This window comes from Calypte anna, chromosome 5A (assembly GCF_003957555.1).
Source record: "Calypte anna isolate BGI_N300 chromosome 5A, bCalAnn1_v1.p, whole genome shotgun sequence".
NCBI lineage: Eukaryota > Metazoa > Chordata > Aves > Apodiformes > Trochilidae > Calypte > Calypte anna.
Genome location: NC_044251.1, coordinates 9,152,127 through 9,173,595, shown reverse-complemented (window position 1 = coordinate 9,173,595; position 21,469 = coordinate 9,152,127). Strand labels below are relative to the sequence as shown.

Here is a 21,469-nt window from a genome sequence, read left to right as displayed (position 1 = left end):
TGATAAATGCTAAATGCTCCTTTGCTATTAATCTTCCCTTTTCTGGTCTTCCAGTTTACTTTCATGCATACATTTAATATATAAGGTTCAAAGAAAACAAAAGAATAAACCAAACACTTCCTTTCCAAAAGCCCACAACAGCAAATGATCAAGGTCTCTATGTAGTCACTGGAAGCTCACCAGAAGTTAGTTTTGCACATGCAAAGGTGGGTTTATGCATATGAACCACAACTGTATATACCAAAAATATAGAAGCATAGGAATGTACAGTTCACAAAGGTAAAGAAGAACAAAATGTTGGCCTCAAATGCTCAAACCAGAATCCTGAATACAAAGAGTTTCAGAGATTATCTAGAAAATTTTATTACAAAAATCATTCCTTGATCTTCATAGTTATGTGATTCAGTAAACAATTTTTTTACTGTGGACTTATCATGGACTGAAAATGAAATGCTTCCAAGACTCACTAGGTTATACTATGAATAATGAGAGTGATCATAGTGCTTCTTCATATGAACTTTCTTCAAAGTTTTCTAAGACTTTGGAAACATTTTTTTTTATGTAGGATGTTTGCAATTATATAATGCAGTGTCTAAAGATTTTCACCTGTCAGGCTGCACAGGCTGATATCAGAATGCTACCTTGCAGGTCACAGCAAAGTGGTCCAAAGTTAAGCTTTAAGTTTTCTGGTTGTTTTTGGTTTTTTCAGGTTTTTTTAGGCTTTTCTCTGCTTTTTAGGCACTAAACGAAGGGATAGAAACAAGGAAGTATGTGATGGCTACATGTGGATCTACATGGCCAGAAGAGATCCTAACACACTACAGGAAAGGTCATATCTGAAAGTGAGCTGTAGCAGGGATGATATCTTATCTGGAAGCTTGGTACAGACACCAAGGATGAACCTGTGATGTTTGCAAAATAGGAAGAGAGATATTAGAGGGCAATATCAGGTCTACCCATAACTGCATGTATAGGCACATTGGCTCAGAATAAGACCTTAGAACCCTGGTAATAATACGCATTAAATGAGAAGAAAAAAGTGAACCCAGAAGACTCAGAGCCCACAGTAACATGCAAACAGGTTCTAAACATTCATATATTCAGTTTGTGGCTGCCCTTACTCCCCTTGAAGATGTAAAATAGGTGGTTGTAATGCAAAACAGATAATTGATCATATACATTACACATAAAATACATTTATGTTTCTGAAGTAATCATATGCATAAAGCAGGTCCACCTGCTTTGTTGTACATGTCCTTTGTTTCTGGTGACTTGGAAACTCTACCCAGTTGGTTGTCTTTTGATTTTTCAAGAAGAAGATTCTATTCCAGATTCTATTCCTCTGAAGATGCATTTATTACCTGGTATCATTTGTTTTGGATCATTTAAGTGCTTGACTGTAATCCAAGGTGCAGTAATGATCTAAAATATTTAACATACTCTGTAGATACTTGTTCCATAAAGTCCAAGCCCTGAAAAGCAGGGATTGTGTCTTCACTGTATACATAACATACTTCAAAGAAAATAGACCCTGGTGAAATCTACATTTGAAGTTCAGACATTATGTCAAAATGGGAAAAATGGGGAAGGATCCCATAAGTAAATATGCCAAAGGAGATCCACCCTTTTGAACACGCCAGGAGGAGTTGCACTGAGCTTGTCTCAGCTAGAAGTCCCTATACTTTGCATAGCTTATGGGTGGAGTCATAGTTTAATAGTTTCAGTCAGTTTTGCCTTAGATGTCTTGTGTTTTGCATAAAGCACATAGCATTTTAAACCAGAAGGCTGTGGGCTCCCTTCCCCTATGGGCCTCACCCCCTCATCTTTATAATTAATGAGACCCTTAGTTCAGTTCAGTGTTGTAACATAAGCAGCCATATAAATCAAAGTCAGAGCAATCACTGGTTGTAGTACTTTAGGATTCACTCGTTTTCTTTTTAGTACTCATTTACTTTTCATGCTGTGTTCAGTATTTTCCTGTCATGTAATATGAGCTGTTCTTGGGAGATTTTGGTTCAAAGAAAGGTGCAAGTCATTGCCTGGATGTAAAGACTCTTGGGGTGAATGTGGAAATGGGCATCCAAGTAATTTATTTTCAGATCACACCTGTAGTCCCCTAAAATGATTTGCATAGGGTGTCTTATACAGTGTTCAAGGTTCAAGGATTTGTAAATATGTTTTTCTGTATTACTGTATTTGTTCCATGGGCAGGCCAAGGCTCCTTGTTCTTTCCCGAGCACTCTTACTCAGAGTGGTCAGGAAGTCAAGAAAGACAAGAAGAACAGAGCAGATGATCTCCTGTTACTGCCAGATTGCTAGGCTGTGGCTTGGCGAAATCTCCTGACTCTAGTTGAACTTTCATTAGGAGACCTTCAGGGATCAATCTTTGAATATCACTTGATAATACTCAATACAGGTGGAAGATCCTTCTTAATTTATTTTCTTTTGTGAATGCATTCATCCCTTCCCATAGGACTCCCTAAAAAGAATGTTGCTGAACACCAGTGCACAATTATATTTAATCTTGTCAGCTGAGCAAAGTGTTATGTGCTTTCTCTCCTAAGTGTTTCATGTTTCTAGTAGGGTTACAAGGTTACTCCAGAGATACCTCTTCTTAAAAGTAAAAGAAAGGAAATGTGTGCAATGCATACACACAGAGGTATATGTGTGTATATAAATACATGTGTGCATATACTCGATCCAGGTGTCATTTCATTTACAATCTACAGTGGTTTAGTACAGAGACAGATCCCAAGATCTCTATATGGCTTTCTAAAACCTCAGCTCAGCTAGAATCCCCTTTTGATGCATTTTCCTGAGGATATGAGGCTTTTGTGGTTTTTCTGTCTGTGTTGGCTTTTGCTGTAGCTGTAACAATCCATGAGTTTCATGCCTAATTTTAATTAAATTTGATATGACGTTGAAGGCTCAAACATATGAAGTTCTTAGAGCATTAATGAAAATTGGTTGCCAAATACAGAGGGAAAATCTATTAATAGTCCATCTGAAGAAATGAAGCTTGAGATCATTCCTTTGAGACAGTGAGATATTATGAATGCCCCAACCGTGGGAAAAGCTTCAATCAGTCAGTGCTTACCTCTTACTAGACACTACAGAATCCAACCAGAATATACACATTCATAGGAAACTAGGCTTCATTATTTCCACAGTTTTCTTTAATACCTTGCATATAGTTAAAAAAAAAACAAACACAAAACTGAACATATTTTGTGTCCATCCCCTTGAGGCTTCACACACTTTACCCAGGTTTGTTCATACATGAGGAAGATTTGAGGATTTAGCCCTAAAGTAATGAAATGCGCAACACTTCCAAAATCTTCAGTCAAAATCTTTCCCACTATGGGATGAGACACAGATCTAAAAGCATAAATCTGCCATGAACTTGTGTATGGAAGACATATATTGGATGAAATGGAGAAAGTCACAGTGTAGTTTTTATAGGGAAAATAGTTTTGAGCATGATGCTGTACACTTCCAAGTAAAGTGGGACTTCATACTCACCCTGAACAAAGTGCTAGAATGATTTCTAAATAATTAACATCCCCCCCATTAAGATGGAGGAGGTGAGCTGACAATATTCAAACCAGCAAAAACCCAGTACCATGAATAATGCACGGAAGTTCGGGAATATTTCAGCTAAAGCTAAATCCAATCCTATTCCCGTCATTAAAGTCATACTGAAAATTCTTCCTCTCATGCACAGGTGATATTGGAAACATTGTTATCTCTTAACTTATATTTTTTTTTAATAGCTGATAATACAGTTTTAAAAATGTGTTTTATTGATTGTTTACTTTATAAAGCAAATTCCAGGCAAATTCCAGAATAATATTCTGAAAATATTATTAATATTGTTTAGGGATACTGGGGAGAGTAATTGTCTGTAGACTGTGACCGGGAAAAACATTTTAAAGGAAAATAACTGAAATCTGAATCTAGGGAAAAGGCTGTCAGAGTGCTTTGTCTCGGATTTTTTATGTGCTTTGTTTTTAGTTACTGTTGGACTGGAAGAACTATGCAAGACACAAGATTTGTTTCATTTAACTATCCATAGCTTGAGTTGTTGAACCGAAGTGTCATAAGACCATTTGGTTTGGAATGTTATCTGATTAGTTATGAAGAAGGAAAAAAAGAGAATTTAACTGAGCTGAATTTTCAGGACAAAATTACAGAGGATCTTGAAGGCAAAATTAATTTCTGTTCATCTGACAACATTTTCCCAGACACATTTTTGTTTGCAAAATTACCAAGCATGAAAATTATGTATATTTCCAGAAGCTGCAGAAGTTGCAGAAGATAAAATCTCATAACACAGGCCCTGAAGTCCTAAGATAGCACCTAAACATCTGTCTTCAGATCAATAAGTTGAAATTAAATACTAAGTGGAAACTGAAATTTTTAAAAAAGATGTTAATTTACCAAAATAAATTCCTAAGAGTATTTTGCTAATCCTCAGGTTCTATAGTTCTTCCAGAATAGGTAGTATTTTACCTCACCTCTACTTGATACTACAAAAAGTCCTTTATCATTAATCCCTCATTAATTCATATCTAACAATAAAGTATTAAAACCTATATTAAATAACTTGATATACCATCAGCTTTACCATCTTAGAAGTGTATTGACTGTCAAACATGCATTATTACTTGAAAGTTTTAAAATATCAAATGTATGAGTAAAATTAAATTCATGCTATGTGCTGAATATCTTTGCAATTAGTATAATAAATTTAAACACATTTTCTTCCTCAAAGTACAGTACAATAAAACCAAGTCAGTCGTCTTTAAAATGAGAATAAAAAATGTCTTTTCTTGTATAAATTTACTGACTGATATGATGGTCATCTTTCACTTGGCCAGAGTGGAGCATTAAGTATAATCTGTCTTAACTGTTAATAGTTTATACCCCCACATACCTGTTATGAGAAACTAAACTCTCTCTGCTGGGTGCCACGGAGTCATGGATCAGCTGGAATTAAGAGTGTAAAACAACTGTTAAAGCACCCATGGTTTGATTTTGCCATTCTGTATAGCTACAGAAAAAGGCCCTGAACAGTACACTATAAAGTTCCATGTGCTGAAATAAACTTCCTAAAGCTTCAGATTTTTAAGCAATGCTCAATAACTTATTTCCCCCCTTGTCCCTCTCTAATTATATATTGGATAGGGGAGGGAATGGAGACTTGTAACTTTTAAGTCACATAGTTTATTTTAAATTACAGAAGAAAACATCAGCCCAGGCCTTTTCCAGGCTGTTCTTTAAAATTAGGGCTGCATTTCTACAGACTCCTTTTCTTTTACCAAAAAGGTTGCTGATAAAAGTCTGCAGGGGGTCAGGCTGTGCTGACAATGGACATTTTCTCATTGGCCTCATTGAGTACACAGTCAAGACCAGTGGATTTAAGTTTCCTAAGTCTATTTTGTGTTTCATCCTCTTTTTAATTCCGAAATGAGGTCTAGGTGCACACATATGCTTTTCTGTTGCCTGATGTTTCATTTTTACAGACCTTGTGGTTTTCAGTTTAGGTTATTTTTGCATCTTTTTTCTTGTGTATTTACGTAAGAATAACATCAGAAGCCTTTATAGTATTTAAGAAATTTCTTTTCTAAACTTTTGGAGAATGTCTGGAGTTATAATCTACATTTTATATTTATTAGTTTCAAAACACTGATAAATAATGTAAAATATCAAGCACTGAGTAATTTTGTCTATCTTCACTGGAATGAATTAGCATATGATAAAAGTGTCAGTTTTCTAAAATATCTAATATAAAATATAAAATATCAGGTTTTTTTAAGAATAAATAAAATAAAGGACAGCTTACTTATGGTGCTAATGCTAAGGTAAGTAGAAAGGAAAGTTTGGATTACTTAAAATCCTGTTGTGGGGGCTGAAGTGACTCCAAAATGCTGTTTCTGTTACAATAATGGAAGGCTCATTTACAAGATCCTTGACTCATTTTCAGTGTTTTGAAGTGTATGATCTGTGATATTTATTACTGAGAAGTGTTACGGACACTGTTGACACAGATCAGATAAGCAACTGGGTCAGCTGACAAGATATTCCTTGCAACTTTACCTTCCTGTAAGGTTAACATGTGGGTCTTTCTGTAAGAGGGAGTTTCTGAACGTGTTGTTAACTGAGCAGTTTCATTTGCAATTACAGAAAAGGTTATTCTCACTCCTAAAAAGCAAAAACAGAGAAGAGAAAAGCAAAAGTATGTTTAAGCCATATTTCTCTTTAAATTAGGAAAAAAAAACCCAAGGTAAAACTATTAATTATTTTGTTTCTCAAAGCTTTTTTAGTTTTCCTGCATTGCTCTGTCAGGAGCCTTGTATTTTTATTCAGCTTCATTTCTGATTATAAATTAGTCCTTTATGGTTGGACAGCTGTAGAAAGCTGCTTCTTTATTACAGAAATCAATCATGGCAATGTTTACCATAGGGAGATTTTGTAGCAATGGAAAAACAGTTGTAACAATATTCTTTATTTCAGTTTTATCTTCTTCAAATGAAATTAGCTTCCTCACTTCACCTTCAGTGCATTTCTTTTATTTTATTTAGCCCTTTACCTCTTGGGCTAGACACTGATCACTGAGCAAGCTGTTCCATTCATTTACAGATCATGATTTTGGAAGGAACTGGCAGAATGAGTATCAATCCCAGCAGCAATCTACTTCCCCAGCAGCCTTCCTGGACAGACGGATATTCCACATGCAATGGTAAGAAGAATTCTATGGCTCTGAGCCATGCTTTTGGAGGGGAAGAAAGTGGGAAGGGGCTGCTACACCTCTAATCAAGCATGAAAAAAAAATTTCAGTAATATTATCTAACTGGAGTTTGACTGCTGGTAAGAAAAAAATTCCATTTCTTACTTTATCTGTGAAAAAGATAAACTCACAGCACCAGGTTTCTAAAAGTAAGCTGTTTACAGTTAATTTCCTTACTGATTGTTTTTCTTAAAATGAATTTAGTAGTGTTGAAAGTGCCAGAAGTCCTCAGCCCAGAATGCTTTGTCTCTTACCTTTGCCTGTCACGCCTTGTCTGAACCAACATTATTCTTCAATGCTAATCACCCCTTTGGCTTTCCAGGTGAATAGCCTTTTTGCTCCTTTATTGTATTTGCTTTTTGCAGCTCCAGTTACTAGCTGGCTTTCTAATTAGAGTGGCATTAGACCACTAGAGATAGCTTGTGATCTGCAAACTTTTTTTCTTACTTTTTTCTGACTGTATATCTGTATATACAAATATGTGTTCTTATCAATTCTAACTCAGTATAAAAATACAGATATAGTCATATATCTACATATATAGAGTCTGATACAATTTTCATAGTTTTTTTCGTCACTCAGGCAATGGGTAAATTTTAAAATCTAAGCAGACAAATACATACTGCAGTTGTTTTTTTAATACATTTTAACCCTGCAAAAAAACTTACGATGAAAGTTCCACTAAATGAAAATCTAGTTCTTTCCTATGAGTAATTGCTACATCCCCAGGAATACATACATGTACACTTAATAAATGTGTTGACCTTTTTGTAACAGAATCACAGGGAAAGAAGTTCTGTCTGAGTTTTACTTTGCGCAGGATTTTGTGAAGGGAAACATTGGGGCATATTTTCATGTTTTCAGTGGGAAACTCCTGAGCATTCACTTATGAGGGACAGGAAGCTGAAAGTTCAGACCAGCCTCTACAGACATTTACTACTTCCCTTCCTTTTACTTGTCTGCTCTTTCCTCTCACTGTGGAAATGTGATTGTCACAGTAGTCCACAAAAAGGGACCAAAAGTCTTTCTATGGATACATCAACAGCAAAAGGAGGGGCAGGGAAAACCTCCATTCTTTGTCAGACATGGCGAGAAACAGTTACCAAAGATGAGGAAAAAGCTGAGGTATTTAACACTTTCTTTACCTCAGTTTTCAACAGTAAGACAGGTTGTCCTGAGGACAGCTGCTTCTGGGGCTTGTAGAGAGAAATAAGAAGCCCCCCTGTAATCCCGGAGGGAACAGTTAGCAGCCTGCTGAGCCACTTGGATCCTACAAGTCTGAGACCAGATGGGATCCACCCCAGGGTGATGAGGGAGCCGGGCAAGAGCTCCCCAAGCTTCTCTCCAGCATTTACCAACAGTCCTGGCTCACTAGGGAGGTATCAGATGATGGGAAGTTGGTGAATGCCGCAGCAATCCACAAAAAGGGACCAAAGGAGGACCCAGGAAACTCCAGGCCTGTCAGCCTGACCTCAGTGCCTGGCAGGGTTATGGAACAGATCATCCTCAGTGCAATCACACAGCACCTGCAGGATGGGCAAGGGATCAGACCCAGCCAGCACAGGTTTAGGAAGGGCAGGTCCTGTCTGACCAACCTGAGCTCCTTTTATCATCAGGGGAAGGCTTTGGATGGAATCTGCCTGCCCTTCAGCAAAGCCTTTGACAACCATCTCCCATAGCATACTCCTGGAAAAGCTGTCCGCCCAGGGCTCAGACAGGAGCACTCTGTGCTGGGTTAGGAACTGCCTGGAGGCACCCAGAGAGTGGTGCTGAATGGTGCTGATCCAATTAGTGTCCCCCGGGGATCAGTCTTGGGCTCAGTGCTGTTTAATATCTTCATGGATGATTTAGATGAGGGCCGCGAGTCCACCATTAGCAAATTCACAGGACACTGAGCTTGTGGGGAGTGTGGATCATCTGGAAGGCAGGAGGGCTCTGCAGAAGGACCTGGACAGGTTGGAGAGTTGGGCTGATTCCAACGGGATGAGGTTCAACACAACAACCCCATGGGAAGCTCCAGGCTGGGGACAGAGTGGCAGAAAGGGACCTGGGAGTCTGGATTGCCAGGAAGCTGAACATGAGCCAGCAGTGTGCCCAGGTGGCCAAGAAGGCCAATGGCATCCTGGCCTGGATCAGGAACAGTGTGGCCAGCAGGTCCAGGGAAGGGATTCTGCCCCTGTGCTCAGCGCTGGTGAGGCCACAGCTCGAGTCCTGTGTCCAGTTCTGAGCCCCTCAGTTCAGAAAGGAGATTGAGGTGCTGGAGCAGGTCCAGAGAAGAGCAAGGAGGCTGTGAAGGGATCCAGCACAAGTCTTGTGAGGAAGGGCTGAGGGAGCTGGGGGTGTTCAGTCTGGAGAAGAGGAGGCTCAGGGGAGACCTCATCACTCTCTACAACTCCCTGAAAGGAGGTTGGAGCCAGGGAGGGGTTGGGCTCTGCTCCCAGGCAGTTACCAGTAAGACAAGAGGCCATGGGCTTAAGAATTTTTTCCTAATATCCAACCTAAATCTCCCCTGGCAGAGCTTCAGGTTGGATATTAGGAATGAATTCTTTCCAGAGAGGGTGATCAGGCATTGGAATGGGCTGCCCAGGGAGGGGGTGGATTCTCCATCCCTGGAGGTTTTTAAGAAGAGACTGATGTGGCACTGAGTGCCATGGGGTGGGAATGACGGGGGGGAGTGGATCAAGAGTTGGACTTGATGATCTCAGAGCTCCTTTCCAACTCAGCTGATTCTGTGATTTTGTGATATTGGGAGTCCAGTGGCCTCTGAAATTCCTTTTCCCTTATGAAGTGATGGGAATACATATCAACCTCCTTTTTCAGGAAACACTTGAAAATACTTCATCCAACCCTTATTCTCTCATATACCACACTGTTAATCATTTCAACACTCGTTCCCCAGTGAGTTGAGGAGGATGAGAAGCAGTCATACAAATTCTGTTGCTGATGCAGACATTGTTGGCAAACATGGATAAAGAAACCTAAGTAATGGTTGGGCTTTCTTGTATTTACCTGGAAAGTAGCATTGCACTCTGTATCTCAACTGAACATACCTGAGGTCTAGAAGGACCTGAAGGAGCCTGATTTACCAAAATGTGCCAATTCTGGTGTCTGTGGTCCTCTAGCCATATCCACTGTTGTTGGTATTTCTCAGAGTTGTGTGAGCTGTGTTTTTCTTGGGATTGGTACCACATCCTGGAGTAGCCCTTATTGTACATTACTATCTTTTCATTTCTCCAGATTCAGCCACCTCTGCAATCTCTCCTTGCTTCATCCTTAAACTCTTCATACACTTGTATCTATTTTATCATGCCATCATCTCTGCCTGGCATACTCCATTTTCCTCCTTTCCCAAGGAATAAATTACATGGAACTACTTTTGACAGCTCTTCTGTGAAGGCACACCAAAGCAGTCTTGCCTTTACTTATATAATTATCCTGTCCCCACATACAACTTATTTCATTTGCACATATAAATTGTTGTCATGCAATGACAGACTGCAGAGAGCAGATTACAAGATTGCCAAGAAAAGACTCAGACATCCTAACAAGAAAATTAGGCAGTTTCCATAACTAAAATGGAGTTTTAAAACTGTATTAAAAAATCACCTTACTTAACTACAGAAACAACATGCATTCATCAGAATGTGAGCTCTGTCTTGAAGTTGTGAGCCATGCTGACAAGCTCTTACTCTGGAGCAATATGAGAGTGCCTCGATTTTTACCATTTTTTGATTAAATGCCATAGTTCATATTATGGGATTTAAGTCCTTATTAGTCCCTAAATCTTAAATCCTTTTAGTACTTATTAAGTCCCTGTTCAAGGAAAATTTCCACATCACTATATGAGAATTTTGCAATTTTTCCAGCGTTTTCTGATGCACTAAAATTATTTTCTCACACAGAGATCAACATATCTTTTCAACAAAACTTCTGTAGGTATCGCCAATCAATGATTTTTTGTGTATTTAGCAGGCATTAATACATTAATTCCTACATACACAATCTGCCAAGAGAGGTGTAATGTAACAGTTCCCAATCTTTAACTGGAAAACTGAAGGAAAAAGAAAACAACAAAAAAGCAGCAAACAATAACATTTTCTCCAGCAATAGCTACTGAGCTAGTGATGAAGACTGAGAAAATAATCTATATTTGTGGACTTCCAGGGCATTAAATTTAGCTATAGACCTTTCTTGTTGTCAACATAATCTCATGGTGCTAACAAATACAGTAAACACCTCTTTTCTCTTCCAGTGTCCAGCAGCTTTTATGCAACCCAGTGGCATGAAATTCACCCACAGTACTGGACCAAATTTCAAGTTTGGGAGTGGCTGCAGCATCTCCTTGATACCAACCAGCTGGATGCCAACTGCATACCTTTCCAGGAGTTCGATATCAATGGGGAGCACCTGTGCAGTATGAGCCTGCAGGAATTCACTCAGGCAGCTGGGACAGCAGGGCAACTGCTTTATAGTAACCTTCAGCACCTAAAATGGAATGGTAAATAGATATTAGGCAGAAATGCAAGTACAGGGTCTGAATTCTGGGATCTTCAGAAGCCATTTAAAATGTTCCTCAGAGACCTACCTGGCAGACCTCATTTGCTAGGTTTGCTATACTGCTTATATCTCATTCACTATATTGCTAAATTGCTTAAATATGACATAAGGCAGGTCTGAAGGACCGGGGGAAAGGGTATGTTTCCCACTCCAAAATTAGCCCCTTGACTCAGCTGTAGCAATTGCTGCTTGAGCAATTTGAATCTTTGATTGTTCTGTGCTTGTTGTCATATGTCCTAGATGCCATATACTTTCTTGCAGGCCAGTGTGGAAGTGATATGTATCAATCTCATAATGTCATAGTGAAGACAGAACAAGCAGGTGAGTAATAGTTGGGTAACTTGGCATTTGATGGTGACAAAAAGAGAAAAATATCTGTTCTAACAGACATGTATCAAAACAGCATTAAATAAAATAGAAAATGTTTCGCACAGAATGGAAGAAGTAACATTAACATAACATAAAATAAGTTAATGTGTACTTTTTGACATTGTGGGTGGTACCACCATATCTTAGTTTGCATGTTGCCACTTTTCCAGGAAGACTTTGGCAGTATCAGCAGACTATACTGATGTTCAGACTTGAAATAGATTGCAGTGATCAGTAAGTGCAGCTCTGTAGAGGACTTCATTGTATGCTTCATTCAGCAGATTTCAAAACAACTATTTGCACAGTATTGTTAGTTTAAAAAAATAAGAGATAAAATATATTCTGCTGTAAAGTGCTGTTAATGCTTTGAAACATGAGGAAATTTCCAAGCAAAACACCTTTGAGGAAAAAAAAAGTTACATTTCAGTTTCTTCACATGTTTCAATGAAACTGGAATAGTTTTTTGATCAAACCTGTGGGTTTTTTTACTGTGACAGTCCTTTTCCCCAGTGTGTTTATAGCTAGATCCCTTCCTCCCAGGACTTTGTTTAGGCAAAAAAAAGAACTTCAGCTCAATTCAGTCCTCCTCTTCAGGCACAGTTAATTTCCTGGCTCCTATGCTAAAGCACCTTTTTTCATATTTAACCCTCTCTATCCCACTGGTACCAGCCTCTTTGTACATGGATGTGGTCATGAGACATATTTTAGTATCTACTGGCAGAACTAATTCTGTGATGTCTCTGACAAATACTGCCAGCCTGTTTAGTCAGCTAACCTGGAGAAGTCTACCCTCTCAAGCTGGGAGCACTATTTACCTTCTCCTTGCAGGTGATGAACATTGCAATCTACAATCCACTCCATCCCTGTGCCCATGTAGTACAGGTGATGTAAATGCAGCTTGAAGCTTGCCAGAGAGGAATCTACAGTCATCTCTAAGTCCTGATTTATGAGATCTTGGTATAATATTAGTTTATATTCCTACTAGAGATATGCAGCTCAGTGTACCTCTGCTGCACATCCTGAAATGGTCGAAGTCCAGGTCTAAGTGATGTTTCTTATAGCTCTGCTGTTCTGGTGGTGTCTACCACATGCAGTAGGAGTGGGTTTAGTTTCTGCATGGGTGTGAATTGGGTCTGCTAGGAAAGGTACTACTGTGATCCATCAGGAGTAGATGATGGTTTAGAGATCAAGTCTGCCTCATCCTGGTTACAAAGACACAAGTACTGAAAAAGGCCAAAATGGGAAGACAAGATGTGTTCCCATGTTCACAGAATCATAAAATGGTTGGTTGGAAGGGACCTCAAAGTCCCCCAGTCCCAACCCCCTGCATGGGCAGGGACACCTCCCACCAGCACAGGTTGCTCCAAGCCCCATCTTACCTGGCCTTGAACACTTCCAGGGAGGGGGCAGCTACAACTTCTCTGAGCAACCTGTTCCACTGTCTCACCACCATCATAATAAAGAATTTCTTCCTAATATCTATTCCAAATCTACCCTCTTCCAATTTGAAACCATTGTTACCTTCTATTGATACATGCTTTTGCAAAACGTCCCTCCCCAGCTTTCCTGTGGTCCCTCTTCATCTTGAAGGATGCTATAAGGGCTCCCCAGAGCCTCCTCTTCTCCAGGCTGAAGAACCCCAACTCTCTTAGCATGAATTCATAGAAAAGGTGCTTCAGCCCTGCTCTGATTAGTTTTGTTTCCAGAGGCAACATTAAGTGGGTCAGCTGTCCGAGAAAAGAAAAAGAAAAGGGTGTATGCTATTATAGGAAGACAAGCTTTGGGTACCCAAGCATGCAGCTTTTACTTAGCATGCTTGCTAAAGCCCTATGTCAGAAGTGGTAACTCAGCCAGACATGGTAATTTATCTGTAACTAATTTTTTTTTTCACATGCAAAAACAACCAACCAACCAAAAAAGCAAACCCTAGATTTTACCCCTACATTTCATCCTATCTGGAATGGATTCAAAAGAAAAGGATACTTTTAAGCTTCTGACTTCAAAAAGGCACTGTAGAGAGTGTCATCTCCAGATCAATAAAGATAATTCTGCTTATACTGATTGATCAGACCTTAACATCATTAAAAATTAATCATCAAGGTTTTTTGGGTTAAGGATGGGGACTTGATATGGCTGGAATAAAATGGCCCTTCATTTAGGATTACCTTTTGATGTTTCTCACTAAGTGCTTACACATTAAGCTCTGTTTCAGAGGGGACTTTCAGGTCTTATCATTTTACAAATACATACTCATTATAAACATCCTCCTGTTTTACTAGATATTTGACTACACTTTCATCTCTGTGGCACCAAAGCACTGTCATCAACACCAAGGCTGAGAATTCAGGACTGGATTGGGTAGAACTAGAGCTGATCTGGCATAGGAAATCTCCTTCAAGGAGGGGTATATTAGCCAGGAAAAGGAAAGCCTGCTACATTATTCCTAAAATTCAGTGCTTTGTTTAAGTACATTTGCCTGAGGATGCAAAACCCCATCCATAATTTGACTAAAGAAAATAATTTTGTGCATAGCCACTTTACTACTTGGTTCCCTTAATAACTCCTTATTTTCCACATTTTTTTATTCTCTCTGTGTGCTCAGTATTCACCTCTGTGTTAAAAAATGCTCTTTTGGTGATTTGATCTTCCTTTTGTTGTTGGTTTTGTTGTTTGTTTTGGGTTTTTTTTTTGTTTTGGTTTTGTTTCTCTTTTGTTTGTACTTCTTTTGTTGTTTATGTTTTTGTTGTTTTGGTTTTGTTTCTTTGTGGTTTGTTGTGAGTTTTTTGTTTGTTTGGATTTTTTTGTTTTATTTTTTGGGGGTTTTTTGTTTGTTTGTTTTTACCTTCAGATCCACCATTAATGGTATCCTGGAAAGAAGAGAATTACCTGTATGACAGTGGCTATGGTAGCACAATAGGTAACTAAAACCACACTACTTCATGCATTTCTGAGATGGTTTTACTGTTGTCTGAGGCTATTATTTTAAATGTCTTCTTTTTAATTCCCAGAGCTGTTGGACAGTAAAACATTCTGTCGTGCTCAGATTTCCATGGCAGCACCTAGTCACCAGCCTCCTGGTAAGGAACTTGTTATAATATTGTTGTATTTGTCACTTGTCTCGACGTATAGTTGTCTCTCTGGTCTCCTTTTGTAGGGTTGAATCTGAGCCTGCAGTAATTTTAAACCAAGCAATACTGATTCTGACAGCTGTTTTAGCTATCACTATTACAGTAGCTTGCTTTAAAAAAATGTAATGACTCTTTTCTCTGTCAAGACAAAGATGATCAAATAATCTGCAGTCTCTACATATCTTTTGAAGTGACTGAGTCAAAGGGGATGATGCTAGTGTCAGAAGGATGAGATGTTCCAGCTCCACCACTCTTTTCTGTGGTGTTGATGGGTATGAGCAAATTAGTTCCATGTTCCTCCACAGAAGTGACTTTTTTGTCCTTGATGGCCAGAGCTTCATGGTGAAAAGGTTGATAGGCTTGGGGCTGGGTTTGGGGTCAGCCCAGGAGAGCCATAGGGCAGGAACCAAAGCCCTCTGACCAGATGGATTTGAAGGTTTTTTCCAGCATTAATGATTCTGTGATTCTACTGGATCACCTCTCAGCTGACAGCACAGCAGGAACCACAGTACTTCATTGAGGAAGAGACACAATCTGCTTGGTAAAGGGAAGGAGAAAGAGCAAACCATTTTGCCACAGTGCCTAACAAAATTGCAGTCTGCATACAGATCAGGCCACTCTGTGGGTCATGTCCCAGGGGCAGGTACCAGTGACAGAGGTGAGGGACTGTGGGAAAAGAGAGCAGAGATGGGAGTCAGAAAGGGAGGAATGAAATGCAGGTCTTTCTTAGGAGGCTGGTAAGCAAACAGATGTGAGGGACAAAGCAGTGGAAATCATGGGAGGATGAGAAAGTAAAACCCCCTGCTGTAGACACAGCCTTGCAAGCACTGTATCTGCACTGGGGGCAACTGTGTGGCTCTGCATGCAGGTGGCAGGGGGGCAGTCACAGAGGCTGGTCTGTCACTGTTCACTGAATCACCCAGCAGAGTCTGGGAGAGAAAACTTAACTAGAAGTGCCAACCCACCAAATCTTAAAAAAACTGCAACGGATCACTGTTTTCTTTCTCTGCTGCCTCCACCCAGTCTCACGAGATGGCTACCAGGATTTCATACCTCTCTGACGGGATTGGGGACCTGTCAAAATCCTGGCACAGTGTGTTTATCTGCTGATTGCTTAAGCCTAGAGCTAGGGTGGCACACCAAGGGCACAGCCTCCTGTAAAAACTGAATTTATACATCCCGTAAAAAAATTGGCTCATTCCTGAATCATATGCAAATACTGTGCAATCTTTTGTCAAAAGTTTTGCAAGACAGCCTTACTGAAACTGCATCGTAACTCTTTTCATCTCTTGGGCTGCAGCATCCTAACATGGCACGTTTGAAACCTGTCTCCACACAGAGTGGGAAGCTATTTACACAGCTGACATCCAGAATAAATCACCAGCTAGGCAGAGGAGAACTTGAACTTCCAAGAATAAATCTCCAGCTAAGTGGAGTATAACAAACATTTGCAAGTGAATTGTGGGATTTTAAAATGAGAAGGATTTCTGTAAGAGGGCAAATAAAGGACTGAGTCCTGCTGTCCTCACCTGGGGTTCCCACAGACTTTTAATAACATCAGGGGAATCATAATGGGAAGAAAGGCAGTGAAATTAGCCTCATTTTACTCCCACCCCCCCCAAGCTGAGTGAGATTCAGGCTAGTTCCTGCTCCTTGAGAGTGGGAAGGAAAATGACTCAGAGTGTATTTGCTGCTTGGGTGTCAAGGATAATAATTATGTCAGGCTCAGAATAGTGGATGTTAGGCTTATCCCCACTGACCTGTTCGGTTCATGTTTCCAGTTATGTATGAATAAAGCAAGTGTGTGAATAACTTTGCATCTACCTTTTCACATGCAGTTATTGCAGTTGCTTGTGCAAATCTGACAAGTTTCTATGCATATGAGTATTTCCTGTGAGTCATTTTCCCATGCAAATGACTGATTTCCATGAAAAGTATGATAATCATAGATTCATGGAAGCTGGGAAAATGTGCGTGGGACCTTAAGCTTTGCTTTATGGAATTCAGACACAAAGTATTCTGAAAAGCAAACACAGAAGGGGCTCCCTCTCAGGACTGTGCCACAGATTTTGCAAAACTTCAAGAAATCAAAACTTCAAGATGATCCGATGGTCTTCTCATTAATGTCAAGAGCAGAGCTGGGGTGTGATGGTTTAAGGATAGCAGGGTTGAATATGCAGACTGTGGGGTAGTTTACAGTAAGGAACAGGTGGAACTTTTCTTTTTCTTAATTTGTGTAGAAATGCTTGTTCCAGAAACCCTATACACATCCTCTGACTCACTGAGGTTATTCAGTACCATCAATGAGAAAAAGATTGTTTATATGGCTCTGAACCAGGGAACCATATACACATGTCCAGCTGCCAAAAATCCTTACCAGTGTAGCCTCATTTCCCACCCCACCTCCCACAAAAAACAACACTGCCAATTAATTGTTTTAGTTAAGTAGATGTTGTATGCATTGGTACCAGTGCATACATTGTACATTAGATCATCTATTCAGAAAAACAGCCCTTCAAAGATACATGCTTCTGCAAAGACTAAGCCATAATGGGACTATTCATGTTTCCTTTTATAGAAGTGCCTGACTTACTTTTCTCTCTCTCACACACAACATGAGGTGAGGTATTTGTTAAACAAATTTTGGTTTCAAAAGCCAAATATTTACCTCTGCATTCATTCTTTATTTATCAATGGTCTTTTTGTGAAGTGTACCGATTAACATATGGTACAGAAAACTAAACTCTCCCCCTTTTTCCTTCTGAAAAGTGATTATCTTTCAAAGAGATACTTGTTCTTTTTTGTGGTTTTATTTCTTTCGGCATACTAATAAATGGAAAGCCTTTAATCAAATTTACAAATAGGCTTCATTTTCCTTTTCTGCAGACTCTTCAGATGTGAAAAAATCACAAGATCAAACCCCAAAGTCCCACACCAAGAAGCACAGTAAGTCAACGTCCATATTTATAATGGTTGGCTGAATGAAGGAAAAGAAAGACATTAAAAGCAAATCCCCTTCAGGAGGGAAAAGGAAGCATTTTGAAAGAAAAACTGGTTAGATCATAATTGTGATTGAATAATCCAAGGATCTGACTGTTTCTAGTACTGTTTGTTTATGTTATTTTTGAATCAGTATTGTGTTTTTCAAATTATTTTTATTAGTGAGGGCTAACGAGGAAGCAGCTAGGAACCAATTCCCACTGCCCAATGTTGATCTAGGCTGGTGGACTGGAGTAGAGGAATGATGTGCCTTACTAATATTTTCACTCTGAAAATATCTTGTTCATGCCTGTTGCATCCTGTGTCATTCCTTATTCAGAATAGAAAACCTTATATTGACCTTTCACTGAATATTGTAGGATTTTATTTCATCCTGTTTCAATATGATCTTCAGATTATAAGTCTCCTGATTCCTCTTCTTACCCAGCTCTGTGACTTTGCCCACCCAGAACTCCTGATCTTTTTATCTGCACACATACTTTTGTTTTGGGAGGTTTTTTGGTTTTTTTGGTTGGTGTTGTTTTTTTTTTTCTCTCTTTTTTTTTTGTGTGTGTGTATGCCAAGGTTGCTAGTTGGAGGACTAGATAGGGCTCACCCAAAGACAGACCTGTGGAGCACTGAGGTCACCTGGTTTGCTCAGTTTAGAGAAGGCAAAGTGATGGATGACATCACCACACTCTACAACTTCCTCCAGGAGAGCAGTGGAGGGGAAGGTGCTGATCTCCTCTCTGGTGATCAGCAATAGGACACAAGGAAACGGAATGAAGCTATATAAGGGAAGTTCAGAAAGGACATTAGCAGAATATTCTTCACTGGAAGGGTGGTCAGTCACTGGAACAGACCCCCCAGGAAAGTAGGCTGAGCACCAAGCCTGTAAGAGTTCAAGGAGCATGTGGACAAAGCACTTAGTCATAGGGTTTAGTTTCGGGTTGCCCTGTGAGGAGCAGCAAATTGGACTCAGTAATCCATATGGGTCTCTTCTGACTTCAGATGTTCTGTGAACTTAGTCACAGCCTTGGTATATGTGGCTAATGCCCTGCATTTCCAGTTTCTTCAGTACTGCTCTGTATCTTGTTCTACTGAGTATCTTTGTGGTGTTCAAATAGACTGGGTCCACTACATTTTGTTGGTTCTAGAAAACAACTACTATAACAAAGAAAAATATTGCACAAATGGACTGAAAACTTCCTCTATTCACACTGCACTGTATATGGTTTAGTATTTACTGTCACATCTGTGATTAGCTTGTTTCCTTCTTAATTTGGGCTAAAACCTTGGATGCTTTTGAAGTCCAAAGAACTGCTATCTTTCTGGCTGACCTTGTCACTGTATTTGTTATTCTTCCTTCATAAATTACTACAACTGGCTTGTTCAGCTTATTTAATCTTTTTTTTTTTCTTTTTGACCTGGGCATTCTGGTGCCATCTCTATAGTAACTATGGGATGGATTTGTGCTTAAAATAAGAGGCCTACCTGTTGAGCTTAAAGATCTGGTTTTGCCTTTTCTGGTATCATGGTCAAAATAATTTATTTTTACTTAAAATTTTGGCTACTTATTCTTCTATCCACTCTACACTTCTTCAAGTCTACCTAAGAGACCAAACATTTATTGATGGGGTACAACATTTCACCTCCTTTGTCTTCTGTCTGTCTTTTAAACGTGTGGATATTCAGTGCCTGCTTCACAGTTATCTTGTCTGTTTCACGTACTGCATGATATCAGGTTACATGCCATCCGTAGAAGAATACCTGGAAAAAAAGAAAAATTAGATGAGGGGAAGACTTAAACATGTTATCTTTAGGGTGCCAAAGTGCCAAAGGCAGGAGGAAGCAGTGGGTGGTTTGGACTCCGCTTCCTTTTGTTGCTTGGACATCTACCTGCCTGCCATGGGGCTCAGCCTGCCAGAGGCTGACACTCAGCTCCAGGCATAGCGTAGCAGCTATCAGCAAATTTTGCCCATATATCTTTGAAGTGGGGGTTCTGTACTACAGGAACTATGGCCTGGCCCTACTGAGTCCCTCTACATCTGTAGATGGTACACTGTAAGAACTAGACATTAAAAATAGCAATAGTCCAGAAAGCTTTTTAGGGATGCCTTCTGCCTACACCCTTTCCTCTTTTAGACCCTCGTGGAACTCACCTTTGGGAATTTATTCGAGATATTCTTCTCAATCCTGAGAAAAACCCAGGATTAATCAAATGGGAAGATCGGGCAGAAGGTGTCTTCAGATTTTTAAAATCCGAAGCTGTGGCTCAGCTCTGGGGAAAGAAGAAAAACAACAGCAGCATGACTTATGAGAAACTCAGCCGGGCTATGAGGTGAGCTGAAATCTTCTTATAGGAGACAAAGACATGCACAGAGACTACCTGAATGGAGAAGCTGATTGGCTTTTAAAAATGAGTTGTCAGCAGCACTCTTTGACAGCTGAATGTCTCCCAGTAATTGTAACGTCTCAGATTGTAACATTATGTTCTTTGCCTTTTTCTTTTCCTCTTGTTTCTGTAAATTATTATATATATACAACATATGTGTGTTGTATGTATAATACACATTCTGTTGCTGTCCACCTATGCAACCCATGTAGGAAGGAAACATGGTTGTAGCAAGCTGAAAACATTCCTGTGCTACTGAACTGGGAAGGTTTAAATGGACCAGTAATGGTCAGAGACCTTGTTATTCCATAGCTCATAGGAGTTTAAAATATATTTTTAAGTCATAGCTGAGATTCTTTCCTGGTCTGATTTAAGATCCTAGATTAACTGGGAAAAAAACCTGAGAAATCTCATAAGAGTGTGTGGTAAATATGGCAATATGCTGAAATTCAAACTAAGAATAAAATTAAAGTAAAGTAAAAATACTACATCAATTTTTTTTCTTCTCTGTCTTTCAGTTACAATAACCTTAGGTATTTTATATATATCAACAAGAAAATAAAGACTTTTTAGCTAGCTGAAGGGGTTGTCTAGTTGAGAAGTGATTTTTTTCCTTAAATGTTTTTCTGTGTTTTTTGTTTTAACAGATATTATTATAAAAGAGAAATCCTGGAGCGCGTGGATGGTCGGAGATTAGTATATAAATTTGGAAAGAATGCTCGTGGCTGGAGAGAAAATGAGAATTAAATGACAAGAAATAACACTTTAAACACCTGGATGTAAATATTCAAAGACTATTTTCTTATATTTATGTATCAAATTTGGATGAAAAATGAATTCTGTTTCTGTTGGGAAGAAGGAACATTATCATTATTGGTGTTAAAATTATTTGAAGTACGTCCTGTATGGGGAAAAAATGTACACAGTTTTCTGTGATATAAGATAACATTATAGAATTATGATTATTTTTCCCTTCTTGTGAAGTTTTTTTCCTTTTTTTTATTCTTTTTTTTTAAATCATAGAGTCATAATGTGATTTATGACAATGCTGTGAGTCATGCAAAGAAAGGGAAGGAGTGAAATACTAGGGCATTTAGGGAGTGTAACAATCCACTTCAGAAGGTGAATATAAGTGGAGAAAATGGTAAAGCATCTCTGAGCCAAGTAGTCTTTTTCCATAGTCATCTGGTTTATAGCTTTCATTGACCAATATCACATGTTCCTTCCTTCCTCTGATTTCTGAGTGGTTTA

At 39.2% G+C, this 21,469-nt stretch overlaps 1 protein-coding gene across 2 annotated transcripts in view; it reads left to right on the top strand.

Moving 5' to 3' along the window:
* EHF (ETS homologous factor) overlaps positions 1-21,189 on the top strand; it is a 32,362-nt gene extending 11,173 nt beyond the window's left edge. The window contains exons 2-9 of one of the 2 annotated variants that reach the window (XM_008498672.1): positions 6,643-6,742; positions 11,043-11,288; positions 11,609-11,668; positions 14,565-14,633; positions 14,725-14,793; positions 17,731-17,790; positions 19,969-20,164; positions 20,866-21,189. In XM_008498672.1, coding sequence (XP_008496894.1) covers positions 6,646-6,742; positions 11,043-11,288; positions 11,609-11,668; positions 14,565-14,633; positions 14,725-14,793; positions 17,731-17,790; positions 19,969-20,164; positions 20,866-20,965 — 897 coding nt within the window. In that variant the 5' untranslated portion in view covers positions 6,643-6,645 and the 3' untranslated portion in view covers positions 20,966-21,189. Of the gene's footprint in view, positions 1-6,642; positions 6,743-11,042; positions 11,289-11,608; positions 11,669-14,564; positions 14,634-14,724; positions 14,794-17,730; positions 17,791-19,968; positions 20,165-20,865 lie in introns of those variants that run through there. The other variant, XM_008498680.1, reaches the window with a different exon arrangement.
* The last annotated feature ends 280 nt before the right edge of the window (positions 21,190-21,469 follow it).